At 41.6% G+C, this 24,436-nt stretch overlaps 1 protein-coding gene across 1 annotated transcript; it reads left to right on the top strand.

Annotated features, from left to right (window-relative positions):
* Nucleotides 1-9,705: 9,705 nt before the first annotated feature.
* Nucleotides 9,706-23,637, top strand: LOC138589999 (mitogen-activated protein kinase 14A). The gene is made up of 12 exons (XM_069660518.1): nucleotides 9,706-9,888; nucleotides 11,162-11,291; nucleotides 13,522-13,580; nucleotides 14,262-14,373; nucleotides 18,029-18,058; nucleotides 18,287-18,334; nucleotides 18,508-18,622; nucleotides 18,750-18,821; nucleotides 19,631-19,710; nucleotides 19,874-19,952; nucleotides 22,303-22,476; nucleotides 22,642-23,637. Exons 1-12 carry the CDS (start codon nucleotides 9,755-9,757, stop codon nucleotides 22,701-22,703), a joined length of 1,095 nt encoding a protein of 364 aa, XP_069516619.1. The 5' UTR covers nucleotides 9,706-9,754; the 3' UTR covers nucleotides 22,704-23,637.
* The last annotated feature ends 799 nt before the right edge of the window (nucleotides 23,638-24,436 follow it).

The raw sequence follows: 24,436 nt of genomic DNA, 5'->3' as shown, positions 1-24,436 counted from the left end.
CACCCTCCGGGCTTAATGCTGCATGCCTTCCTCTGGCCTACTGTAAGCAGATTAGACTTTCAAAAGGGATTACATCAGCGAGGGTTAATCTTGACCATTTTGATGTACTTACTTCTGACATCGACATTGTGACCATGTGATTAAAAGACTTCTTTTTTTTGGATGTTGATCAACGTAAATGTCTAAACAATTATTCTACCTGGGAGAGACCTTTACTTTATTTCTATTTTACAAAGTATGTATAACCCTCAGATAAATCCTGAGTTTACCTTTAGACACACAGAGCAACAACAAAAAACATCATTTTTTAAATATTTTTTTACTATTGTCCCACAATTTCAAACAGATGTATTCCCCTATAGAGTACAAACGTTCCTTTTCACTGCTGCAGGTAGGTAGGTTTCCACTTTTGGCCTTTCCAATCTGGAAAAGGTCACCTCAATAAGTAAAATGACTAAAGATGTGGGGTCTTCTCGACAGTCTAATGGTCTCTTCAAACAAGGGGAGACTGACGCGCCTTGTCATTAATTTTGAGCGGGCAGGTAGGGAGGCATGCAATCTGACAGGCGGAACGACAAGCGGGCGCAGTCCCATGAAACTCACGCACACACCCGCCCGCTGCCAGAGTTGAAGCTTCTTGAACTTCTTTATTCGCGCGCGCAGTAGTAACCACCAAAATCACAACGGATGAGAGACTGATCCTCGCTGCAGGCGAGCTCCCAGAAACACAGTTACTGGGACATGAACAGGAGGGCCTTTGCATGGCAGAGCGACGGCGCAAGAAAGGACGCATCAGGTAACGTTAGTGTTAACTTCAGCCAGGCTACACGCTAGGTTAGCTGGTAGTGGTTAAGTTACAACTATGCTAATTTAGCTAGTTGATATAGCCTGTAGAGAAAATACAGTTGCGCCGGCAGGGACACAGTAGTGCACATAAGCTGTTTCCAAGGTTACCATGCATATAGCGCACGGCGTAAAGTCGCAGAGCGCTTGTGTGTCTGCCTGTTCACATGAGGAGCGCAGTGGGACCCCGAGATCCAAGCGGGTACGCAGGCGGAGCGTCACCCCTCCGGTCTGAAAAGACCTGATATGTCATCATACATGAGTGTAAGCTTGACAAAAGTCCTGCACTCCTTTTAGAGAGTATATGCTTAATAGGATGAGAGGATGGAGGGGATTTCCATTTAAGTACAGTGGATAGAAGCTCCACGCTAATGAAAAGAAGTATTTATTAGGCTGCCAATCTGCCCGTCAGCCAAACTCCCCGGAGGGATCGGAGCGGCCTGGGATCCAATCTACGAGGCAGATAGCGAACATATCTGAACCGGGGTCGACTTTAGTGAAGCATCTCAACTGCGCGCGTAAAAATGATAAAGAAGTGGCTTGGCTTCACAGCGAGGGACGGAGAGGGGGAATATATGAGATTCACACAATGCCGTTCATTTTCCTTATCTTCTCATGGATGCCTGTGGCCACAGTGGTGCCCCAGCAAGTGCTCTGTGTTACACACACACACACACACACACACACACACACACACACACACACACACAGAAGAATGCAACATGAGGGACCACCAGCTGTTGCAGTGAGCGATATGGGGAACGCCCTGAATACTTCTATCATCACAATCTGGCCTGCATATTCTGCCTCTCTCTCACACACACCTAGGATCAGCACGGTCAGGCTCCTGACACTCAGGACTTCTTTGCAGACGCCTTACAGACGGTTACACAGGATCCCCCAAGAAAGCAGCAGGTCTTCATGAGGCTGGGCTGGAAAACAATCCGGATACAGGGCCGTGATACAATTCATGTTGACTATTTATTTATTCTCTACTTGATATGGATAACTCCAACAGCTAATCACATAGCCCATAAAACAGCCAGTAAGTCTGCACTTTTTAGCACACATGATGAAACACTTATCTTACTGTACAAGATGCGTCACCATCACTTGCTAAAATCTTTATAGTCTTAAACCAGTTTTATATAATTAAAGTTACGGCTGCACAATGTTGGAAAAAGTGACATTGTGCTAACTTTTTGTGCTGCGATGTTAATCGGGAAAGAAATTATACTCGATAAACGCAGCTTGTTCATGTACATATAAACAATGAACAATCACACTTTATATTATTTAGGACTTTTAAGTCTGTTTTCTTCTGACAGAACCCCCCTCCTACTTTACCACACTTGGTTCAGACCGGCTGCTTCCTGTCGGCACACACTACCTGCTGCCGTGCGCGCGCTGCAGGTGTAGCCGCTAACGTGAGCACTCCTCAGCAAATCTGCTCCATGAACAGTCAGCTCGACGTGTTTCAGTTCATTTACTTCACTATCGCACATCCTGTTATGTGACTCCTGCACATGCACACATCACGATCGCGATGGTTATCTCTGCGAATGGTTAATTCTGCTCTAATTTAAGTCATCAGCGATCCTCAGATAAGAAAGAAACAAGCTGAGCTAATGTTAGTGACAGCTCTGCTCACAGCCCTTGTAGCTCTCCCACAGAGGTTTAGAGGAACACTGATTTTTATTTACGGTTTATTTCAACAGATCCGTTTGTTTAGGAGAGAAAGAGACAAAGAATTGGAATAATTTGGGGCAAAATCAAAACCTTGTGGACAATGAACACCGGGGGAATCCTAAGTACAAAACTGAGCTAACGTTATAAGCAGCAACTCGGCTCACAGCCCCTCTGGTTGCTGTGTGTTCACAGAAACAGTTGCTTTCATTAAACTACTTCATTTACGCTAGTGTTTTTTTAAATTTTTTTACCAGATTTAATAACTGGGTCTTTATGTTTTGGAGAGGTGGAGACCTCTGCAAATAATTATGCTCCTTGTTAACATAAATCACTGCTAAACTAACAGCTCAGCTTGCAGCCCCTCCTGACGGTTTTCCTGCGACAGAGCGACAGGAAAACGTTGAGTTTTGTTGTGAAGCTGCATTATTCAGAGTTTTGGTTTTCTTCACTTAAAAAAGAACACAGCCTAAAGAACATGTGATAGACAACCTTAGGGTAAATGTAAATACACTATGTTGGAAAATGTACCCACTGATTTCTTCAGGCTTCCACCCCACACCGAGCTCTAGGCCATCACATCCCATCCATGTCATTTGTTCCCCATCATCCTGACATACAGCGCCCAGATGACTAAATGCTTGTAAGTGCTAAAAATATACGTAACATGCTGCTACAGTATGTGACACCTGAGGTGAACAGATGCTGCTGAGGAGGGCTCACCAGGCGTCTCATTTCAAAAGCATTAACACTCCTTTATCTTTATTGTTGCCTGTTTTTTCCAGTTCTCACACTGTTGAAAGGCAAACTACTTAACCTACAGTGTGCCCGACACTTGACACCTATAAATCATAACACCCTGTCTCTGCTGCACACGAGCCCAGCAGTCTGACTTTTATGGTTCGTGGAACGTGCTTGAAAAACGGTCGCTTCAGCTGCAGAGCATCGCTTTTCAATGACCAGCTGCAGCTGAAGTGGCCTTCGACCCGTCCCTCTGTGTGTCTGAGAGGTTTGAGGTCCGGATGGTAACCCAACCACTTCCTGTAAGCCACCTAATGAGAATAATCAGCCCACAGTTTGATTTCAAAAGCTCCCTGGAAGCAGAGAAATGGCAACACTCCTGCAATATTGTTTTGGATTTAGAGGCACAGAATATCAGAGGAACCAAAGATGTGACTGAATAGACTTATAAATAATACTGCTGCTTTATTACTTCAATAACCATGTAGAAACATATACCAGTATGTTGCATTAGCTCGTTTAGTTTCCAGCTCATTTGTCTGTTTTTGGGTCTTGGAACAAATTCTCCATCTACATGCTGTTTTACCGTAGCAACATTTCTTAATGTCCTGACCAAGTTTCACAGTGATCTATATGTTTATATCATCATAAAATGAATGTGCAATGTTTGTCATTTTAAACTGTCCTCTTTCCTGCTATACTTAGAAACGCCTTGTGCTCTGCTGGTTTGTTTTTAGGCGAAAAGTACATTTTTAAACGTCTCAAACATGTTGCTTTGGGACCTGTAAAAGTGACACCCTGACTTGTGGACGGCTTTATGTTTATGTTCTGTTTTACCGGGTTTCACAAAGTGTATTCGATAAAAATGTGATCTTTACACGTTAAAGTGATCATCTCCAAGATTTTCACTTAAATAAATGTCAGTATCTATAAAGAAAAGTCTCTATCTATCGCCGAATGAGGTAACACAATGCTGACTGAACCTATGGCCCACCGATGATTGATTTGACTTTGACTTTTGCAGAACAAATCACAAGCGGTGCCCAGTTAGTGATGCATTTTCCATCAGCCTTTCCGCTCTCTGCAAGTGTTGTGAGTAAACAGTAATCTACTATGGCTGAACAAACAAAGAAAAGATTGATGACTACAGATACAACTTCAACAAGAAGTGAAAATCCAAAGAAGAAGAAACAAACTCGACGCTCAGATGAAGCAAACAGTCTGAAAAGGAAAGCGACCATCAGCCAGGAAAATCAAGAGTTACAACCGGAGCCAACCGTGGACGTCACACATGCAGCACTGTCTGGATATCTGGGAAGTGTGCTCCCGCAGGTACCGTTTATCGCCATAGGTGCCGCCAAAGAGAACGAAACTGAGATCTTTGAGATTACAACTTTAAGCAGTTGAGCTTAAAGAGGACAAAAGTATGACAATGGTCCCAGGAAAGAAAATGGGGACGCATACGGGCCAGTGCACAAGGCATGTCATGTGGATCCTCACACTTTCATTGATACCAAAATAACCTCTATTAGCATCTTTCCGCCTTGTTCATTACAGTTAATACTAAATGGGAAACACACTGAAGCATCCGGCTAAACAGAAAGACACGTTTCCTTTCGTGTAAGGGAGGGCGGGACTTTGGATTGGTCAATTAAGTCCAAAACTTAAAACAATCATAATTTCCTCGACCAAGGAAGTAACGTTTTTTTTTTCTATCAGGATTAAGGAAAACGACTCGCCCACTTTTCATAAAGCTTGGTAAACTGGTGAACATGGGCCAAGGAAGAACACATTTTGGACCCAATCTGGATCCGATACACCAACCCTTGACCATTGTTGACCAAATTGCAACACCAGTGTTTAAATAATAACGGATCCAAATAACTTGCATGCCATAGAAGAGTGAACTATTGGCCTGGGAGGAGGTCTGCGTCTCTGAGTGACCTTGTTTACTTTGAAGCCCTTAAAAATTGCAAAACTCTTGAAGATGAAGAAATGAAGCTGTGTTTGTAGCATTAGTTTGCTAACTTTGTTGATGTAGTGATGCTACTGAGCTAAGAAGATAACATTGGATGGAAAGGAAAGACAGCTGCAAGCTGTCAGCTGGTTGAAAAAGCAAAAGGAAAACAAAAGGATGCAAAAATGTGGTGATGCATTCAATGGTTGCTTGTTTTTGGAGGGGACTCCACCCAGTTCTGTCAGTACATGTGGCAACAGTAACAAATTGGGCTGAAATCTGTGAACAATGAAACTTTTCTACACACTGCAGTCTGTGACAATGCCATAACCACACACACTTTCATTCATCCCCCACAGTCAAGTGTGGGTAACGTGATATCGGGCTTCTGGAGCAGACCCTCAGCGAGCAGATGGCCAGCTATTCAGAAATGTGTGGATACAAGACTCCGAGAAAAAACAGCGAAAAGAGGAAACTCAAGACTCAAGGCTGGGCTGCACAACCACAAGAATCTTTACAGAGGATGTGTATGAAATGTGAACGTCCAAATTTGACCCTCCTCAAATAGGCGACGATATCGTCTCCACTGCACTCGCTTCTTCAAGCTCGTTCTCATTTTGCAAGAAGAGAAGAGAGTAACCAGCTGTTTAAATAAACTTCCTATTTTCAATATGACAACGGTCACACCCCACACAGAGGAGCTTTCTGCAGGCTCATCAGGTGCAACACAGACTGACGGGGAGCCTCTGAAAGCCAAGCCTCACCTCGTCTGTGAACAGCTGAAATCACATCACATGACTTTAAACACACTCTGCCTCTTTGACAAAACATTTTAATTAATGGAAGGTAGAGCTGCTGATTAGAGGTTTAATTGATTACTTAACTGTAAGGAAAGTAAATTGGCAACTATTTAGATAATTGATTAAACATTTGTTGCAGCTTCTTCTTTGTCATTAAGGCCACAAACTGTAGAGTCTCTGGATTTTGGTCTGCTGGTTGGACAAAAGAAGCAGTTTGAAGAAGCAACTTTGAGCTGTGAGAAATCGTGTTAGCATATTTCACATTTGTTTGACATGTTAAAGACTAAATGATTAATCACTTAGAAAAATTATAATGATTATGATAGTTGCAGCCCATAACTGTTGTATGCAAAGTCAAGGGAGAGGCCTGCTTTGATGCTTTGCTTTGAAATGACCAGAAAATATACATTTTAAATAGGCGATAAAACGGTTTCATTCTGCCTCATATTTCACATAAGGAAGATTAAAAATTGCCCATCATCATCATCATCCACTGAACTCTTGTCAAGTTCAACAAACTTTGTCTAAGCAGATCGTTTGTGTCTCTAAATGAGGCAATAAATAGGCAGCTGTGTATGTACAGCAGAATGCTAGCAGGTGAACAAGGCATTTGACATTTGGCTCACACACATTCCTACATCAGCTGACAAAAGAGAGTGTGCATGGGGTGTGTGTCTGTGTGGCCTAAAGCCCAGTGTTCACCGTGGTCCAAACCAACAGAACTGTGTAGGCAGCAGCCTCGTCTCTGTGTGTGCTTGTCAAATCATGATGCATTCAAAGAACCCACTCATGCAGATGTTTTAGCCGTTTTTCCGTTTTAATGAAATGGCCTTGAACTCACCTGTTCGGTCAGTGAAGTGTTTGAATCAGCCGTGCATGGTGTCGCGTGAAACACAGCCTTACATCCACGCGAACAAGCACAAAGTAAGTGATGGGGTCCAGCAGCTCCGCTTCACGAGAAGTTTTCAGCCAAAAAAACCCGGCAAAATGTTGGAGAGAGTAACAACTCTGAAAGTAGAAACAAAGTCCGAGTCCAGAACGAGCGCGTGCTGGTGTTCCCCTCAGAGGCAGAGGCAGTCTGTGGTGTTTGGTCGCCTCGAGCGCTCAGGACGGGCAGCTCCTCACATCTGACAGGCTTCAACAACAGCCAGAGCAGCGGACACAACAGCTCAGGCAAGATACACGCAGTCACACAGGGTGGGACAGGAAGTGTGATGGAATAGCCTTCAAAATAAAGGCCCTAAAACCGGTCGCACCTATAAAGGAAAAGTTACAAATTGTGTGTGGCAGCTATACACACACACAAACATTATAATAGTATAGTATAGTATAGTATAGTATAGTATAGTATAGTATAACAGATAGAATTTATTTTTTTATTACCAAAATGTTTTGGCAAAAAACATACATACATAAATAAATAAATAAATAGTACAGGGTTTCCAACAGGAGACATCCAATAATCAAAATCATCCATCCATCCATTATCTATATGGATCCTGTTCAGGGTTGCGATGGGGCTGGAGCCTATCCCAGCTGTCATTGTGCCAGAGGCGGGGTTACACCTGGACTGATCACAGGGCTGACACATAGAGACAGACAACCATTCACGCTCACTTTCACACCTACGGGCAATTTCAGAGAACCTAACACGCAGTACCTGGAGGGAACCGATGCATGCGCGGGGAGAACATGCAGACTCCACACAGAAAGGCCTCCTTCGTCCAAACCGGGGTTCAAACTAGGAGCCTTTTAACTGTGAGGCAACAGTGTTAACCACTGCACCACCGTGCAGCCCCTGTTATATCTAAATCAATCTCTTTTTGTTGTTTGTTTTAGTTTTTATATAACTTAACGGTACATGTAGAAGTGAAAAAGTTGCTTTAAAAAACTGTCAGTATCGACAAAAACTACAACAACTACGACTGGGGATTCAAAGTTAGCCATCCACCTGTACCACCATTAAAGTGGTACCAACATGCATTAATAATTCAAATACAGATTATATCTTATTTTGAAATGGAACATTCTGGATAAAGAGTGCTTTTGCTTTTGATACTTAAAGTATGCTAATGCTAAAACCAAAAAATAAATGTACATAAATATATAATTCTGGATACTTCCATCACTGCTGCTGTCTGTCAGGAGATATCATAACATAAAATATAAAATGCTCTTAAACTTCTAACACTAATCACAAAGTTAAAAACAGGCGGCCCTCGCTCGAGGTGCTTTTAATTCATTAAGGTAAGATAAGATAGAACTTTTTTAATCCCAAAGGAAATTATAGTTCCAGATAGCTCCATACAAATACAAAAAACAACTCAAACTCAAGGTATTCAAATGGCATTAATGTAAGGTTTTCATTCCAACACAGAGAAAACAGAGCGTGTCAGGTTAGTTTGAGTTATCCTTTCTCGTTACACTTCTGCACTCAAAAAGAGCTTTATTTTGAAAATCCTTCTCAGACACGTTGCTCTCGCCTCTGCTGACTTCACACTGGGCTCCGTGGGCTGGAGCTCTGCTTTGACCGGTTCAGACAGGAGGCTTCAGTTTGTTAGCGGCGCATGGACGTGATTAAAAGTTACTCAACATTAAACGTGATTCTGTGATCCGGTTAACGCAGTAAAGTGCTTTTTATCTTGCACAACACACTGAAGCGTGTCTTTGTGCATGCTGACAGGACAACAGCAGCTGGTCAGTATGTTCTCCCACCTAGAATGGATCGGTATTGCTTGTTTTTTCCCATTAAAAATGTTTTTCATTTGAACTGCAGCTTTAAAATCCTTCGAGATGAACATGAACAATGACTTCAGGAGTCTCCTCCTTGTCTGGACCTGCCAGAATGACGTGTGACTGCCCTCTGCTGGTCCGCGGTGGATTTTGTCTGAAACCTTGATACGATGAGCCTCATTATCAAAGGGTCAAATAAAAAAAAGACACGAGAGCAGTCAGTGTATTCACCGTTAGAACCACCTGGCATTGTTCTACCATAGTTGATGCCCTTGGTGTCCTTTTATAAGATAACATAGATCTTTATTTATCCCGAAGGAAATGATATAGTGCCACATTGCTCCAAAAAAACGAGTAATAAATAACTCAAATATAATTGAAATAAGTAATTAAGTAGTAACGGTGGATCTATCTATCTATCTGTCTGTCTCCATTAAGTGATGGCAGGGTGTGCCAGTTGCACAGTTCTTTGACCTTAAAGCACGTCCCTGTGTTTTTCTGTAGTGACACACCTTCATGCATTTTCTAGTTTTGTCACCTCCGTCAGACATCCTGTCAACTCCTGTCCCCATACTTTTCTGCATATCGGCTGTTACTGTACTGTGGTCAGAAGGAAGGAAACACTGGCTGATTGTGCAGTTGATCATTTCACACATACAGCTCTCTGTTTAGCGCACAAATCTGATATCAAGCTGGCAAAACATTAACAAACACAGAGAGATAAAGACAGACGGTTCCAGCCCGATGTGAGATAAATCCATCATGATCCAATATTGATCACTGATAAAATAAATAGTAAAAATGTGTCCTCGTGTGTTTGACAGCTGAATTAGTTCGCCCCTGAGGGGAGGGGGCAGGCGGAGGACCTGGGGGGCGTGTCCCTGCGTAGCTCTTACCTTTATACTTCAGATCTCACCTGTCAGGTTGAAACTCCGCGGCTGTAAAAACGGTTCATGACCACAGACCCGACTGGAAACTGAAACAAAACGTCGCCATGGAGTCTCCAGTGAAGGATCCCCCCGTCAGGTCGGGCTTTCACCGGCTGGAGGTGCAGAAAACGACGTGGGACGTCCCGGAGAGATACACGGCGCTGCGGTCGATCGGCTCCGGAGCTTACGGCACAGTGTGGTGAGTTTACCCGGGGAAAGGGCACACGAGTACAGGGGTAGAGACGAGGGAGGTGCAACAGGGTATGTGTCAGTCTTTTCAGGGTTTTCTTTTCATCATGAGTCTTTTAGTCTTATAATTCATTTTAGGAAGTCTGCAATGAGAAATATCATGAAGACTGGACTTAAAACAGCTTTTTTCCACCTTATACTAACAAAACACTTTATTCTTGGGTTGAATGATCCCTTGTAGGATAATTAAAATGTCTAATTTACGTAATAAAGCACATAGGCACCTTAACTAGCGTTTCTTCAGGCTGAATAAACACGGGTTTGCATTATTAAAATAAGTTATTATAATGACTCTGTCGTGCTTGCTTTTGTTCCTCACTGAAAAAGTGCAAATGTTTTTCTATAAGCTGACTACAGTAAACAGGCCTTCAGTCTGCATTCCTCTCCCTGCACTGTGTTGCTTGCAGTCCAAGAGGCCTACATGACTCTGACATCTGCCAACAGAAGCACTATTGTCCGCCTGAGGCGAGTCAGCAAGTCAATGCAGGTCCTATGATACGACAAGAATCTCCAAAGCAGCCTACAGGAATCCAGGATATCTCACACACAGTCCTCTCCAATGATAAGCCGCTGGCAGACAATATCTTATTACTGATATTGTGAAATCTGATCCGCAGATAACTGAAGAGAGCAGACACAAGAAGATATTAGTTCACTGATAGGAATGTTTTATTTCAGGTTTTTACTTTCAAGTTTCTTGGAAGAATTACAAGAATCCTATCCTAAAAAAGCACCAGACAACCTTCATGCCATGAACTCCAACAGAAACTAATTAAAAGGAACTATAATGGATTTATCAGTGTGTCTAAGTTTTAACCCTTATTAAAACAGGTAATGTAATTGAGACACAGGTCGCATTCTCAAGACAACAGCAGCAGTACATCACAGAGAAACAGGCAGATGTGATCAAAGATGCAGACGAACATAAATGCTGAACATGTGAAGTGCAAAGAGAGGCAATGTGATAGATTATAAACGCTTTGTACGAGAACAAATCCGATCGATTTATTATTAATGCGATTTATTAAGACGTGTTTTATGGGATTTTTAATTGGACTATTTTTTAACCCTGTAATAAGAGAATAAAGAGTAAAGTCTAGACCTGCTCTATAAAGTGTTGTGAGATCATCTGAATTGTGATTTGGCGCGACCAATAAAAATGGATTGATTACTCCTCCCAGCGTGTCACTATGCTCTTTTCTCTGTGCTTTATTCGCCCTTAGTTCTGCCCTGGACCAGAAGACAAAGGAGAAGGTGGCCATCAAGAAGCTGTATCGTCCTTTCCAGTCGCTCATCCACGCCAAGCGGGCCTACAGGGAGCTCCGGCTGCTGCGCCACATACAGCATGAAAACGTAAGAACTTCATAAACATAAAGACATGGATGGTTTGAAGGGACAGCTTTCTATTAAGAGTTGACACAACAGCATGGTAAAGATTATATTTGATAAAAGGGAGTGACATAAACTGCAGAAATCAGCGCTCGTTCAACAGCTTAAAAGATGATTTTGTTATTGATCATCCAGCGAGAGTAATAATCTCATCAGCTCTCCCTGCCATGCTGGGGCAGCCCTCATATTTCACTGTTTATACTGAAAACTTCTGAAGGAGCTACAAACACTTACCTGACTGCCCTTAACTCAGGAAGTCTTTGGAAAACAGCAAATTCAAACAGTTTGAACTTGATTAATATTGCATTACTTAAGTCATGCAGAGATATGTTATAAAACTTGATATTAATTTTTATCTTGTGATGTCCGTTAAAGAGGAACACACATTTTTAACGGAGCTCAAACTTCCTACATACGAAAACCTAAAGTTTATGATGTCTGTTCTGGATGCACAAAGGCTTTAAAAGTGATTTATGGGGATTGATCACAGAAACAAATTAGCAGAGAGTGTGCGGCTAAAGGAGAAAGCGTAAAGCTTTTCTTTAGGTTTGTACAAAAATGTATACTTTCATTCAAGGTTACTGCATTTCATTTGGTCCCAAATGATACGTCAGACAGTGAAGAAGGAAGTCAGCCAAATGTTTATGTTAGCTGACGTTACGTGCACCTTTGGATTAGAAATAAATAGCATGACACGTCTAGAATGGAATAAAACTTAAATTATAATAATAACAATATCAATAACTGTAATTATACTCTATAGCACCTCAAAAAACGAGTTTACAAAGTGCTTTGGCAAGCAAGCAAATAACGAAACTCAGTAAGCAACAAAAAAAACAAACTAAAGGGACAAATGCATCAAAACAATATGAAGCTACAGTGAATATGAAGTTAAAGCAAGAGGACAAAAGATGTAAAAATGTTCAGATGCACAACGGAGACACAGAAAAAAGGTTAAAAACAAAAAAGAGTAAAAGTAAAAGAAAATAAATGAAACAGGAAGAAAAAAAAAAAAGGTACAAAGTTAAAATTACGATTTAAAAAAAGGATGAGAAGAGGACGTCACGTTAAAGAAAGTCCATAAAAGTGAGTTATAAGAAGTGATTTAAAAGGAGTCTCTGATTCTGCAGCCTCAGCTCCTCAGGCAGGTTGTTCCAGAGTCGAGGGGCCCTGATGGCAACAGCACAATCTCCTTTAGATTTAAAGGAGATCTCAAAGATCTCAGTTTTGTTCTCTTTGGCGGCTCCTATGGTGATAACCAGTAATTGCGGGAGCACACTTCCCAGATATCCAGACAGTGTTGCATGTGTGACGTCCACGGTTGGCTCCGGTTGTAACTCTTGATTTTCCTGGCTGACGGTCGCTTTCCTTTTTAGACTGTTTGCTTCATCTGAGCGTCGAGTTTGTTTCTTTTTCTGTGTATTTTCACTGCTTTTTGAAGTTGTATCTGTAGTCATCCATCTTTTCTGTGTTTGTTCAGCCATAGTAGATTACTGTTTACTCGCAACACTCGCAGAGACCGGAAAAGCAGCCACTTAGCTCCGCCTACCCTCTCTGGCAGACCAACTACTGCTGGCTGATGGAAAATGCGTCAAACTGGGCACTGCTTGTGATTTGTTCTGCAAAGGTTGCCACCACCAGCCAGTCTGTAATACTGCAAATGCAAAGGCTTTCATCAGTGGGCCATAGGCTCAGTCACTATTGTGTTACCTCATTCGGTGATAGATAGAGACTTAACAGACATTTAGGGCCCCGTCTGAGGCTGGCTCATAAGGTGTCAAATATTCTGCTTCATACGTGCTTCAAAAGTGATCAGTAAAATGTTAAAGTCAATTCTAAAAATAACCAGAAGCCAGTCTTTCTGCCTGACTCAAGTCAGAGAGATTTTCACTGCTTGTTTAACAATAAAGACATCAACTCCCATGAACCCACACTGACTCACAACCTTACCAACATCCTTTGAGAGACACCCGGCAGCAGAGATGACATACATAAAAAAAGGACTGTAATGAGTTTCAGGAATCACAGAAACGTCTGTTAAAATCAACAACATCCCATGTTAGTTAATGTAACTAACTAACCTACCTGTACCTGTTGACAGATGTGAAGCTCTAAAAAATCTCTTGCCTTTGTTTCATAGATAAGTGAACAGCCATATTGCACATTGATGCATTCACAATGTTTTCTTTGACAGGTGATCTGCCTCCTCGACGTCTTCACGCCCGACTCCACGCTGGATAAATTCCAAACCTTGTGAGTTGGGAGTTAGAAAAAATAGCTCCACATTCTTGTGCTAGTTGTTGCAGCTTGTCGTGACCACCGTGTGCATGTGTGTGCATGTATGAAAAGTTCAAGCGAGGATGTGAGAGAGAGCGTTTTTTTTTCATGGTTGTTTCGCATGGTTTGTGCGAGTTGTATCTCCTCACTATAGCAACAAGCTCTCACATCTATAGTGGGCTAACAGCAGTTATTACAGTATTATTACTGTGACTTCTCTTTTGTCTTGTTAGAAAGTCTCAGAGTTGAATGTCACCTTCTTTAAAAAAAAATGTACAAAATGCAGCTATACAGTCAGACTCGAAACCATGGCATGGCTGTAAGTTAGTATCAGAGTTATTTCTGGTTGTTTTATCGAGATTTATTTATCTCGTTATCTCGAGATAGCAACGCTGCACCACCGTAATGTCAGATGATCATACCTCGTATCCCCAGAACTGCAAAAGCACAAGACAAACAGGCTGAACGGACCTCCTTAGTGTGGGCAACGGCAGCATGGCATGTCCTGGTCTGTAACATCACAGAGACCAGCCTGTTGGGTTTTTTTCTAGATCAACAGAAAAACTTTGTTATCTCAAGATAACGAGATAAATAAGTCGAGATCTCAAGAAAACAACTGAAATGAACTCGTTACTCACCCTTCCTCTCTCTCTGTAGTTACATGGTGATGCCATTAGTCGCCCAGGATCTGGGCCACATCATGAAGAGGAGGAGATTAACCGATCGCATCATCACATACCTGTTCTACCAGCTTCTAAGAGGACTCAAGGTACCTTTATGTATACTCGATTTTCACACATACAGTTTTTATAATTACTTTTATTTTATTGATGGTTGAAATAGTGAGATTAGCAGTTGGAAAGCATTTGGAAATAGTCCTCTACATCAGCATGCTCATTTTTTTAATACGCCCAGATACATGCAGTGAATGCATCATCCACCAGGGGGCAGAACATCAGCCCCAGAGGACCTTTGACTGAGAAATCACAAATGGAGGTCGTCAGTCTGTGACCAACAACACAGATCGATGATGAGCAGGGAGAGGAGGGGGCAGCTCTTCTAACAGTTTATTGTTAAGTCCAAACTCAACATGTGGACAAAGTGCGCCCGTGTGCCGAGGTTTGAGCCTCGGACACGCCCAGACCACCTGATCTCCCGCCGATAATTATATTGACGGTATATTATTAACAGACTGTTTTTACAGACACCAAAAGGTGGAATTGTTGTCATGATCACTGTAAACTCAGAGCATGACAGACCTTATAAAACTGCGCCGCAGTTACCACCAGCTCTCTGCCAGGGTTGGGAGGGCTGACTTTAAAAATGTGTTGTCAGTAACTTAATCCAAGTATCACAAATTTAAAGTAACTGATTGCTTTCAGTTACTGTTGGATGACTTCAACACTAAATCTGCAAATAAAGACAAGAGAAAAGAAAATTCAATACTTTTGTAATGTGCAAATGCCGTTTAAATTAATAGCTACACTTTTAAATGCACTTTGTTAAGTCTGCTATTCACACTACTTCACACTCAAACTTCAGGTAAACTGCCATAAACTTATTCCAGTCTGAAGCTTGTGTTTTTACCCACACCATCCCGGCTGCGGCCATCACCAGAGTCACACACTACGACAGGTTAGCTAACATTTGTAACTGGAATTCTGTGCAGCTAACGTTAGCGGTTTGTCTTACCTGCATGTTTCTTTAAATTAGATGTCGAGTCTTTTGATAATGACAGCCGGAGGGCATAACTTGCACTGTACTGCGATGCAGCTCCCATTTTCTCCTCTGAAGACAAAGTGATTGTGAAATTTTCACCCAGTGAAAGGATTCTTTAACCACAGGCAGCCATAGACTGTTAATGGCAGCTTTGAGGAGCGGTGTTGTGACACTTGTGTCGTGAAGTGTGGTAACGTGTGCGCGCAGGTGCATGGTTTCATCAGAGACGGGCAGACGGACGGTTTAGAAATGAGACTCCAGATGTTACGGAGCATCTTTGTTATGATATTGTCTTCATTTTAAAATGTATTTTTAATATTGTAATTCTGCTAGTAAACCCCATTTTTCAAATCTAATTACCTCTTTTTTTCTGTAGCTGTAACAGAATTTGCCTTTTTCTTTTTTTTTTGTGTCTAATTACGTAACGGCGTTACTTGTATGCTGTTACTCTCCAAGCTAGCTCTCTGCAGGTGGTAATATTTTCACTCTAACTGCGCAGTGCTTTTAGTGCTGCCGTTTGTGAATCAGTTTTGCCACGAGGCTCTTTTGCATAGTAAGAGGCCAAATTTGCCCCAAATGTCTGCATTATGACTCATTTAAGAACACGCAAAACGGCACCAGAGCACAGAGACGATGTTTGCTCTGCAGTGCTGTTTGGGGTGCATTCAACCCTCAGCGTGTGCTTCGAGAATGAGGCGGAGTCTTTTTGTGCCACAGGTAAACAGGCGCAAAAGCTGCGCAATCCTTAAGTGACTTCTTCAGTTTCCACACATTTTATTTGTCGTCTTGACACAAAAATCAAGCAGAGATGATGTGTAATGTGTAAAGCCTCAAAACATCATGATTTCCATTGCAACATTTTTAACTTTTTATTTTTTAGCTGCTGCTTAAACACGCATCACAGAAAATGCCAGCGAAACCCTGGAGGCACTGATATTTACACAGAATAAAGTCTTTGATTTGCTGAGTGACAAACAGCAGGATGCCTCATTTGAGATTTTATTCATTTTCATTATCAATGAAAATACAATGAAGCAGCTTGGCAGGGCAATGTGCCGACCTCTGACCTCATCCTGCTCTCCCGACACAAGCTCTGTGAATCATGCTTTCGGTTTAGTAACTATAAATGCCATTCACAGACAGAATGTGTATGCTGCTCCACTCAAGCTAGTCAATGTGTAACCAAGAGAGCTCAATGGAAAGGATAAAGACACACGTTTTAAACCGGAAAACCTGTCGCACCTGTCTTAAATGTCCATTTGACTTTGAATTAAGCTGTAAACCTTTTGACCCTGAACTGTTTCCCTCTTCTTATCTGTGTATGTGTCCTTTGAGCACTCTTCTGTGCTATGAAAACAGTTTGGAGTCACTCTGAGGGCTGGAAAATACATAAATTATAGGCCTCAAGTTTAGCTGTGGGTGGAGATTGTGATCATTCCATTTAGAAAGCAATAAGCCTTAAAGTTGTAATCTCGAAGATCTCTGGCCATAAACGGGAATTGCGGGAGCACACTTCCCAGATATCCACACAGTGCTGCATGTCTGACGTCCACGGTTGGCTCCGGTTGTAACTCTTGATTTTCCTGGCTGACGGTCGCTTTCCTTTTCAGACTGTTTGCTTCATCTGAGCGTCGAGTTTGTTTTTTTTTCTTTGGATTTTCACTTCTTGTTGAAGTTGTATCTGTAGTCATCCATCTTTTCTTTGTTTGTTCAGCCATAGTAGATTACTGTTTACTCACAACACTTACAGAGAGCGGAAAAGCAGCCGCTTAGCTCCGCCTACCCTCTCTGACAGACCAACCACTGCTGGGTGAAGGAAAACGCGTCACTAACTGGGCGCCGCATCAGATTTTTTCCACGAACGTCGCATCAGACACCCAGTTTGTAACGCCGGGAACACACCGGACGCCGAAGCACCGCGAATAGCCGCGAAGCGCCAAGAAGTGGAACCAGTTTCCTTTCGGCGGCCATGCTAACCGATTGTGTCGTTCACACCAGGCGCGCACCTCCGCGGCCGGCTATTTTTTGCACGAGCCGCGAGCGATCGCGTCAATCCTGGCAGGAAGTCACACATGAAACAATGAGAGAATCCGGTCAATTTTCAAAATTAAAACAATTTTCACAATAAAACACAGCGATTGACAGATGCCATGTTATATTTGTGTGCTTTTATATATTTGTCAGTATCGCGAGAGAGATGAAGATACACACAGACACAGACACACAGATACACAAAAACACACGAAAGAGAGAGACACAAAGTGGACTGGCTATAGGGGGAGCGGGCGGGGTGTCAAAACACACACGCAAACAGAGAGAGAGAGCATGATGAAAAAACAGCTCCAAATGTGAGTAAAGACAGCTGAGGAGCAGAGGCGCTTGTCGACCGGCGCGGAGAAATGCGGGTCTGGTGTAAACGGAAGTGCTCCGGCTCGCGCGTGATTTTCGTTGCGCGGCGTTTTGCAGCGCTTCGGCATCCGGTGTGTTCCCGGCGTAATACTGCAAATACAAAGGCTTTCATCAGTGGGCCATAGGCTCAGTCACCATTGTGTTACCTCATTCAGCGACAGATAGAGACTTAACATTTATTTAAATGAAAATCTCGATCGATATTATTACTTTAAACTCTGCTCAACTTTCTGTATGTGTAGTATGTCAATGTATGTTTATAGAATATTCTTTAATCCTTTCTTTTTTATTTACAGTATATTCATTCTGCAGGGATCATTCACCGGGTTAGTATTTTAACCTTTTACCTTTTAACCTTTTTTTAACCTTTAACCTCACTCTTAATGCTAAGCTAAGCTAACCAGCTGCTGAGTGTAGTTCCTTTGACGAGTGAAGATGTGAGAGTCAATCTTTTCATCTCGCTCTGAGCAAGAGAAGCAAATAAAAGTATTTCCCAAACTATTGTTTAAAATGTTTCATCGTTTAGTAACAGGCTTTGTGGTATTTGATTTTAGGATCTGAAGCCGGGTAACCTCGCTGTGAACGAAAACTGTGAATTAAAGGTAAGGATAAAAAAACATCTCAAAAAGAAACCAAACCAGATTGATCAGGACCTGATTAGTTACAGCTTAACTTTCTGATTTTAACATGAATTTGTAGAAGTTTGACTCCTCGTCTTAAAGTGCAAAACTGCAGATAAAAGTGATGCGAAATAAAAACCTGTAACTATTCTTAGATCCTGGATTTTGGCCTGGCCAGACAGACAGAGAGTGAAATGACTGGTTATGTGGTGACGCGCTGGTACAGAGCACCGGAGATCATATTCAACTGGATGCACTACAGTCAGACAGGTGATACCATCACCTTGTTTAATAGCAACAGTCATTTTGAATCTGTTGAAGATATACCAGATTGTTGTAGTTAAAAGTGTAACATTTGTATTCTTAAAATAGCCTCTCTCTGCCCCCTCCTCCACAGTGGACGTGTGGTCGGCCGCCTGTATCCTGGCTGAGATGATTACTGGCCAGGTGCTTTTCCCAGGACATGACAGTATCCTCACACTTTCACCTCCCTGCATTCTGAGACCTGTTTTTTTCAGTTGTCACAAACTCATACTGTCCAGGCCAGGCTTTTTGGTGTTGAAAATATATAACATTTTGGTGCAGAATTTAAAGGCTTAAAGAAGAACAGATTTTTTTTACTTAAAGGTCAGTTTACTTGTCAGAACTCTATGGTGGCTGACAAGGGCAATCGCACTGCAACAATTTCCATTAGAAGAAACGGACTGCAAATTCAGAAACATGCAACGTGCAAAAGTCCAAAATAAACGCAATCAAACGCGCTGCAAAAACAGAAGCATTGAAAACCGAGAAAACACATGCTAAAGATCGACACTGCAAATCCAGTCCATACAACCGACGTGCTCCAGACCTGTAGGGGGCGCTTGGGGGAACAAGTTTATAAGAGAGGGCAATGAGACATTGAATTTATTACTTATCAGACTTCTGTAGACTCCTGTATTTCTCTTTAAAATGACACAGCTAAAAAACAAAGTGCAGATATTCAACTAACAAGCATAACCCATACTAGTGAGTTAAAGTCAGGATATCTGGCCTATGCTGCTTCAATTCTGGCCACTGTTTTTAAGTCGTTGTTTGTGTGTCCTCACACTTGGAAACACCCCCAAAAATAAAATGTCTCTGCATTCACCGTCTCAAAACAGAAACCAAATACAAGAAACTAGACAGCATCTTAGTCAGTGTTAGTATCAGCTGTTGTACATCAGTGCATGTTATTGCTCTGACACCATCTGAATGCTGTGCAGCGCTTCACGAGGCTTCCTTAACCAGCATGTTCAGGTATTGATCAGCTGAAGAAGATCCTCCGTCTGACAGGAACCCCAGACTCCTCCCTGGTTCAGAGGATGCAGAGTAAAGATGTAAGTTCTGTCTAATGTGCACACATCAGCACTTTCATTCTTCATATTAGGATATTTAAAGTATTTAAGTCAAGGCATGAACACAGTGATGTTGCAATCAGTGCAGTTTGCCTTACATCATGTTCATGCTCAGGAATCAAGTGTAACCAGCTGTTTGTTTCAGGCACAATCATACGTGCAAGGTCTTCCTCCGCAGAAGAAGAAGAACTTCAGGGAAGTGTTTTCGTCCATGGAGGAAAACGGTTTGTTAAACTGCTTCTACTTTGCTTGATTAGATTTGCAAATATTACATCTCCTTTTGAATATATCGACCCTCTTTGCGTGTTTTCTGCTGAGCCATTGAAGCAAACCAGAAAGTCTTATAAACTAAAGGAATAGTTTGGATTTTTGGACACTAAGTTGTATGAAATAATTGCTAGTAGTGTCGTGGATGCAAAGCTATTCGCTCACTCAACCAGTCCTGTGGTCGGAGTTCTGGAAGTAGTTCCGGTGTGCCAGATTAACTGGTGCTTGAATTAACTGGTGATAGAGGGTGATATGAGACATGCATTGCTTGTGTAGGCTACTATCACAAGTTAACCTGAGCGTATCACCACAGTTTGACCGCTTTAAACTCGGCATACTTCAGACTCAGTGTGCTACGTATATTCTGTAGGACAGTGTTAACACATTAAAACTGCCATGGCACAAATATAAAAAAGACAACATGAACAATGTGACAGTTTATTGCAGCATTGAACAGGTATCGACACAGTCACTTACAACATCGTTTTAAACGGATCTGCAGGTTGGAGTTCCCTGAGACTGTGCAGCAAGATAACGTAGAAACTGAATTCAAGAGTTTTTGACAGTTACTTGTGGATAACTTTTTGTCATGTGTGCACGTCATAAAAACGAGCTCTGAGATGGCCTTTGCAACCACAGCCGGACACAGCGGAACATCACAAGTTCATTCATGCGTTCTTTTAAATCACAGATGACTCATGCTTCAGATGTATTGAGTTAGTGTGACGTGTTCATCGATTTGACTTTCCTCTCTATTTACTCAATGTTTCCGTGGCATTAAGTTATATTAGGAAAACAGAAGCAGAGACGACACGTTTATAGCGATCAGCGGTGGCGATTGTACAGTCCACTATTGTCATGTAATGTTGACCACAGAAAAATGAATGTTCCAGCAAACTGTGTCTTACAATGTCTCAAAAGACACCGATTAATTAAGCAGCGAAGAAGTAGAGTCATTTATTTCCTTGTTTGTGTACAACGGACAGGTACTCCGGCTACCTCCCACAGTCCACAGACATGCTTAGTTCTTATTCTTCTTTTTTATTAAGTAATTAGTTGTGTAATGTAATGAAAAATGTTAAGTAGAATTTACCTCATTTATTTTAGTGTACCATAGTTGTTAAATTTAGTTACTCTTCACTCAAAACATGGGGTAAAATGTACACAATCAAATGAAGTGTTAGTTAGGTAGTTTTTCAGAGTGTAGGGTTAAACTTTTTGGTTTCATGACCTCGGTGAGTAAGCTAATAGCTTTGCATCCGCTACACTACTAGAAATTATGTCTTTAAAGGTGTAACCTTCATCATTTTTCATTGCTATGATGTATAACACCCAGGACAGTGATTCCCAAGGTGTTGGCCAGTACCCACTGGAAGGCCTTGAAGTTACTGCATGGGCCACGAGATTTCATAAACAAAAGAAAAAAACTTTTTTTTTTCAATTTCATAATTTATTATTTGTTCTTATTTTGTAGATTAATGAAGCCCCATTTTGACAGAATTGGTTTAGAATTGTGTTTATGAAATTAAAATATAATGAGGAGTGCTTCATCTGTGTCTCAGGTGCCAATCAGAGTTTTGTGATTAAATGTCTGGCTGGGCCCTGATCATTTTTGGATTTAAAATTTTCCAGAGTCTTTCTTAAATTTGAGAATGGCTAACCTAGGAGGTGATGACTCGTCATTAAAACTCGTCATCTGTGAAAACCAGATTTAAAAAAAGGTTTTTACAGGTTGAAAAAAAGGCTACCAAGATAATTTTTAAATTATTATATATTATTATTATTATTGTTTATTTTATTATTATTTACAAGCTCGGAAAGATGAGAAGTTTGCAAAGTCTTTGGTGATTAGGCCCCATCGTGAAGTCTTCATGTACTCGAAGGGGTAGTGAGGCCGAGAGCAGGATAGGATACCCCCTGATGGAGTCCACACACTGGTGGTGGTGGTGGTGAAGAAAGGATGCAGGATGAGCTGAGGAGCTGGACTTGGACACTGATGAGATGGATTGGAGGTGAACGGGGTGGAGGAGGGTCACAATGATCGAGCTGAAACGACGAAGAGAGGAGGACAGCTTTAAAATCTGACAGCAGCAGGATGATTGGTCGACAGACGTCGAGGCTAACTCCGGTTGGTTCCATAATCAGCTGATCACCAGACAGGAAGGACAGAGAGGGAGGGAGAGAGAACATGTGACGTGAATGAATGATGACTGAATGAATGAGTATGAACCAGTCTTCCTACTTGAACTACTTGAACTTACGCTGAGCTTCATTTAAAATAAAACATTTCTGTTCTGATGCTTCCAGCTGTAGACCTTCTGGAGGGGATGTTACTGCTGGACCCTGAGACAAGGCTGACAGCCAAGCAGGGACTGTCGCACGCTTTCCTGGCTGAATATCATGACCCAGAAAGTGAGCCGGACTCTGAGCCTTATGACGACTCCTTCGAGAGCCTGGAGCTCGCCGTTGGGGAGTGGAAGAGTAAGTATGGCTGCGTAGAAGAGACTGCAGGTGATGGTGACAGGGAGGTTGTTCGTTTTTCAATGCACTAATGAAGCCTAAACCAAAACAAAGAAAATATTAAAATCAAACTCGAGTGTTGTTATTGGACAATTTTAACATTTTCCTTTTTTTTAATCCAATCAGGTCTTATCCACATGGAGATCATGACCTTCGACCCTGATAACCCCAGTAAGACAGCCATGTAGGACGCTGTGACGTGCCTGCGCCTCCCAGTGTTATACACATATTGTAAAGGTCAAAAACACTGTTAAGCTAATGGAAACAAAACACATAAAAACGTCTATGTTTTTGTGTATCTAATATGTATGGCATTTAAAATGCCTTCTACTTGGTATGGTGGCCTGTACAGGACAATTGAAAACAGAGTGTAAAAGTGTATTCAAGACCATTCAGACCAAAAGTTATGTAAAGCTTTCTTGCAGCATGATTACATCAAAGTCAATATAAATATGAAAGTAGACAGTAGAATATAATTATTAGTGTTTCATGCTGTGGTGTGAAAGCCTGTTGACATAACCGAAATGATCTTACGGTCAAACTTTGGTCTGAACACAGCTTAAGGAGTTGTGCCAGAAATACAGTATATATGTTTTTATTCTTTAGTATTTAGACACACGTTTTAAAGAAGCAGCATTGGCCTGGCACCTCTGACTTTATCAGAAATACAGATTCAGCATTACACAAATTATAGTTCTGTTTTCTCATTTCAAAGTGTAAAGAATATATTGCAAAAATTATCTTAAATCAAAGTCCATTTGCCACCTTTAGTCCTGAAAGGTCCAACCCATCTTAATGAGATTCATCAGCAGAAAATCGGAAAAATGTTTCCGAGGTCAGGGGTTAACTTGCACCTTTTGCTAAATAATTACTCTAATGAACACAAAGTAGATGGTCAATAAAATGTGTTGAAAAGGAGGGAAAAAAGACAGGACATTTAGGATCACATAGACTCCATAATTGTGTTTCTTTCTTGACTTGTATAGAATACACGAATACTTTGTGAAACGATGACAGTGCTTGTAATAGACATAAAATATCCTGGGTTACATTTCATCTTACTTTATAAGGAGAGTTATTATAAATGTCTCATTTTTTTATTTGTGTCAATAAAAATAAAGATTAAATGTAAAGGCTATGGAGTGAAATTTCACTTTAGGACTCATTTAGAAAAATATGTAAGAAGGCGATGTAGACGGAGATGCATCTATTCATTTTATTTAGTCTGTTTTCCTGTGATAACGAGTAATTTCAGTTGTTTTCATGACATCTTGACTTATTTATCTTGATATCTCGAGATAACAACACTGTACCATCGTACCGTCAGATAACTCGTGTGATCAGAGCTGCAAAAACACAAAACAGACATAAAGAAGAAGAGGAAGGTATACTTTATCAATCCCCGAGGGGAAATTCACACATGCTACACACACGAAATTCACACACATGCACTAACAGGACCCCATAGATATGCATTAATGGAGAGATGTCAGAGTGAGGGGGCTGCACATGGATTGTGTCACGCTCAAAGGCACCTCGACAGTGCCCAGAAAGGGAACTGGCACGTCTCCAGCTACCAGCCCTAATTCCATACTTGGTCCATACCGGGTCTTAAACCAGCCACTCTCCGGTTCCAAAGCCAAGTCAGACTGAGCCAGCGTCTCCACAGTAACGGCAGCATGGCACGTCGTGGTCAGCCTATCACAGTGACCAGCCTGTTGTTTTGTTTTCTAGATCGCCAGAGTATTATCCTGTTATCACGAGAAAACCAGATTTGTTATGTGGAGATTTCGAGAAAAACAATGGAAATTACTCGTTCTCACCGGAAAATGGAGTAAATAAAATATATGGAAGCATGTCCACTTAGTAAATATGGAAATGTATTTTCAGTCATTATTCTTAACATTGCGTAAAATGACAT

The sequence above is a fragment of the Semicossyphus pulcher genome, unplaced genomic scaffold (assembly GCF_022749685.1).
Source record: "Semicossyphus pulcher isolate SPU_LCO1_2020_fin unplaced genomic scaffold, fSemPul1.0.p SCAF_13, whole genome shotgun sequence".
NCBI lineage: Eukaryota > Metazoa > Chordata > Actinopteri > Labriformes > Labridae > Semicossyphus > Semicossyphus pulcher.
This window is presented reverse-complemented; position numbering and strand designations above follow the sequence as displayed.

Bases quoted from the DNA above. Each gene is read 5' to 3' on its own strand.
- LOC138589999 (XM_069660518.1), top strand. From the start codon at position 9,755: ATGGAGTCTCCAGTGAAGGATCCCCCCGTCAGGTCGGGCTTTCACCGG. The intron at 18,059-18,286 runs GTTAGTATTTTA...ATTTGATTTTAG, and splicing joins CTGCAGGGATCATTCACCGG to GATCTGAAGCCGGGTAACCT. The intron at 22,477-22,641 runs GTAAGTATGGCT...TAATCCAATCAG, and splicing joins CGCCGTTGGGGAGTGGAAGA to GTCTTATCCACATGGAGATC.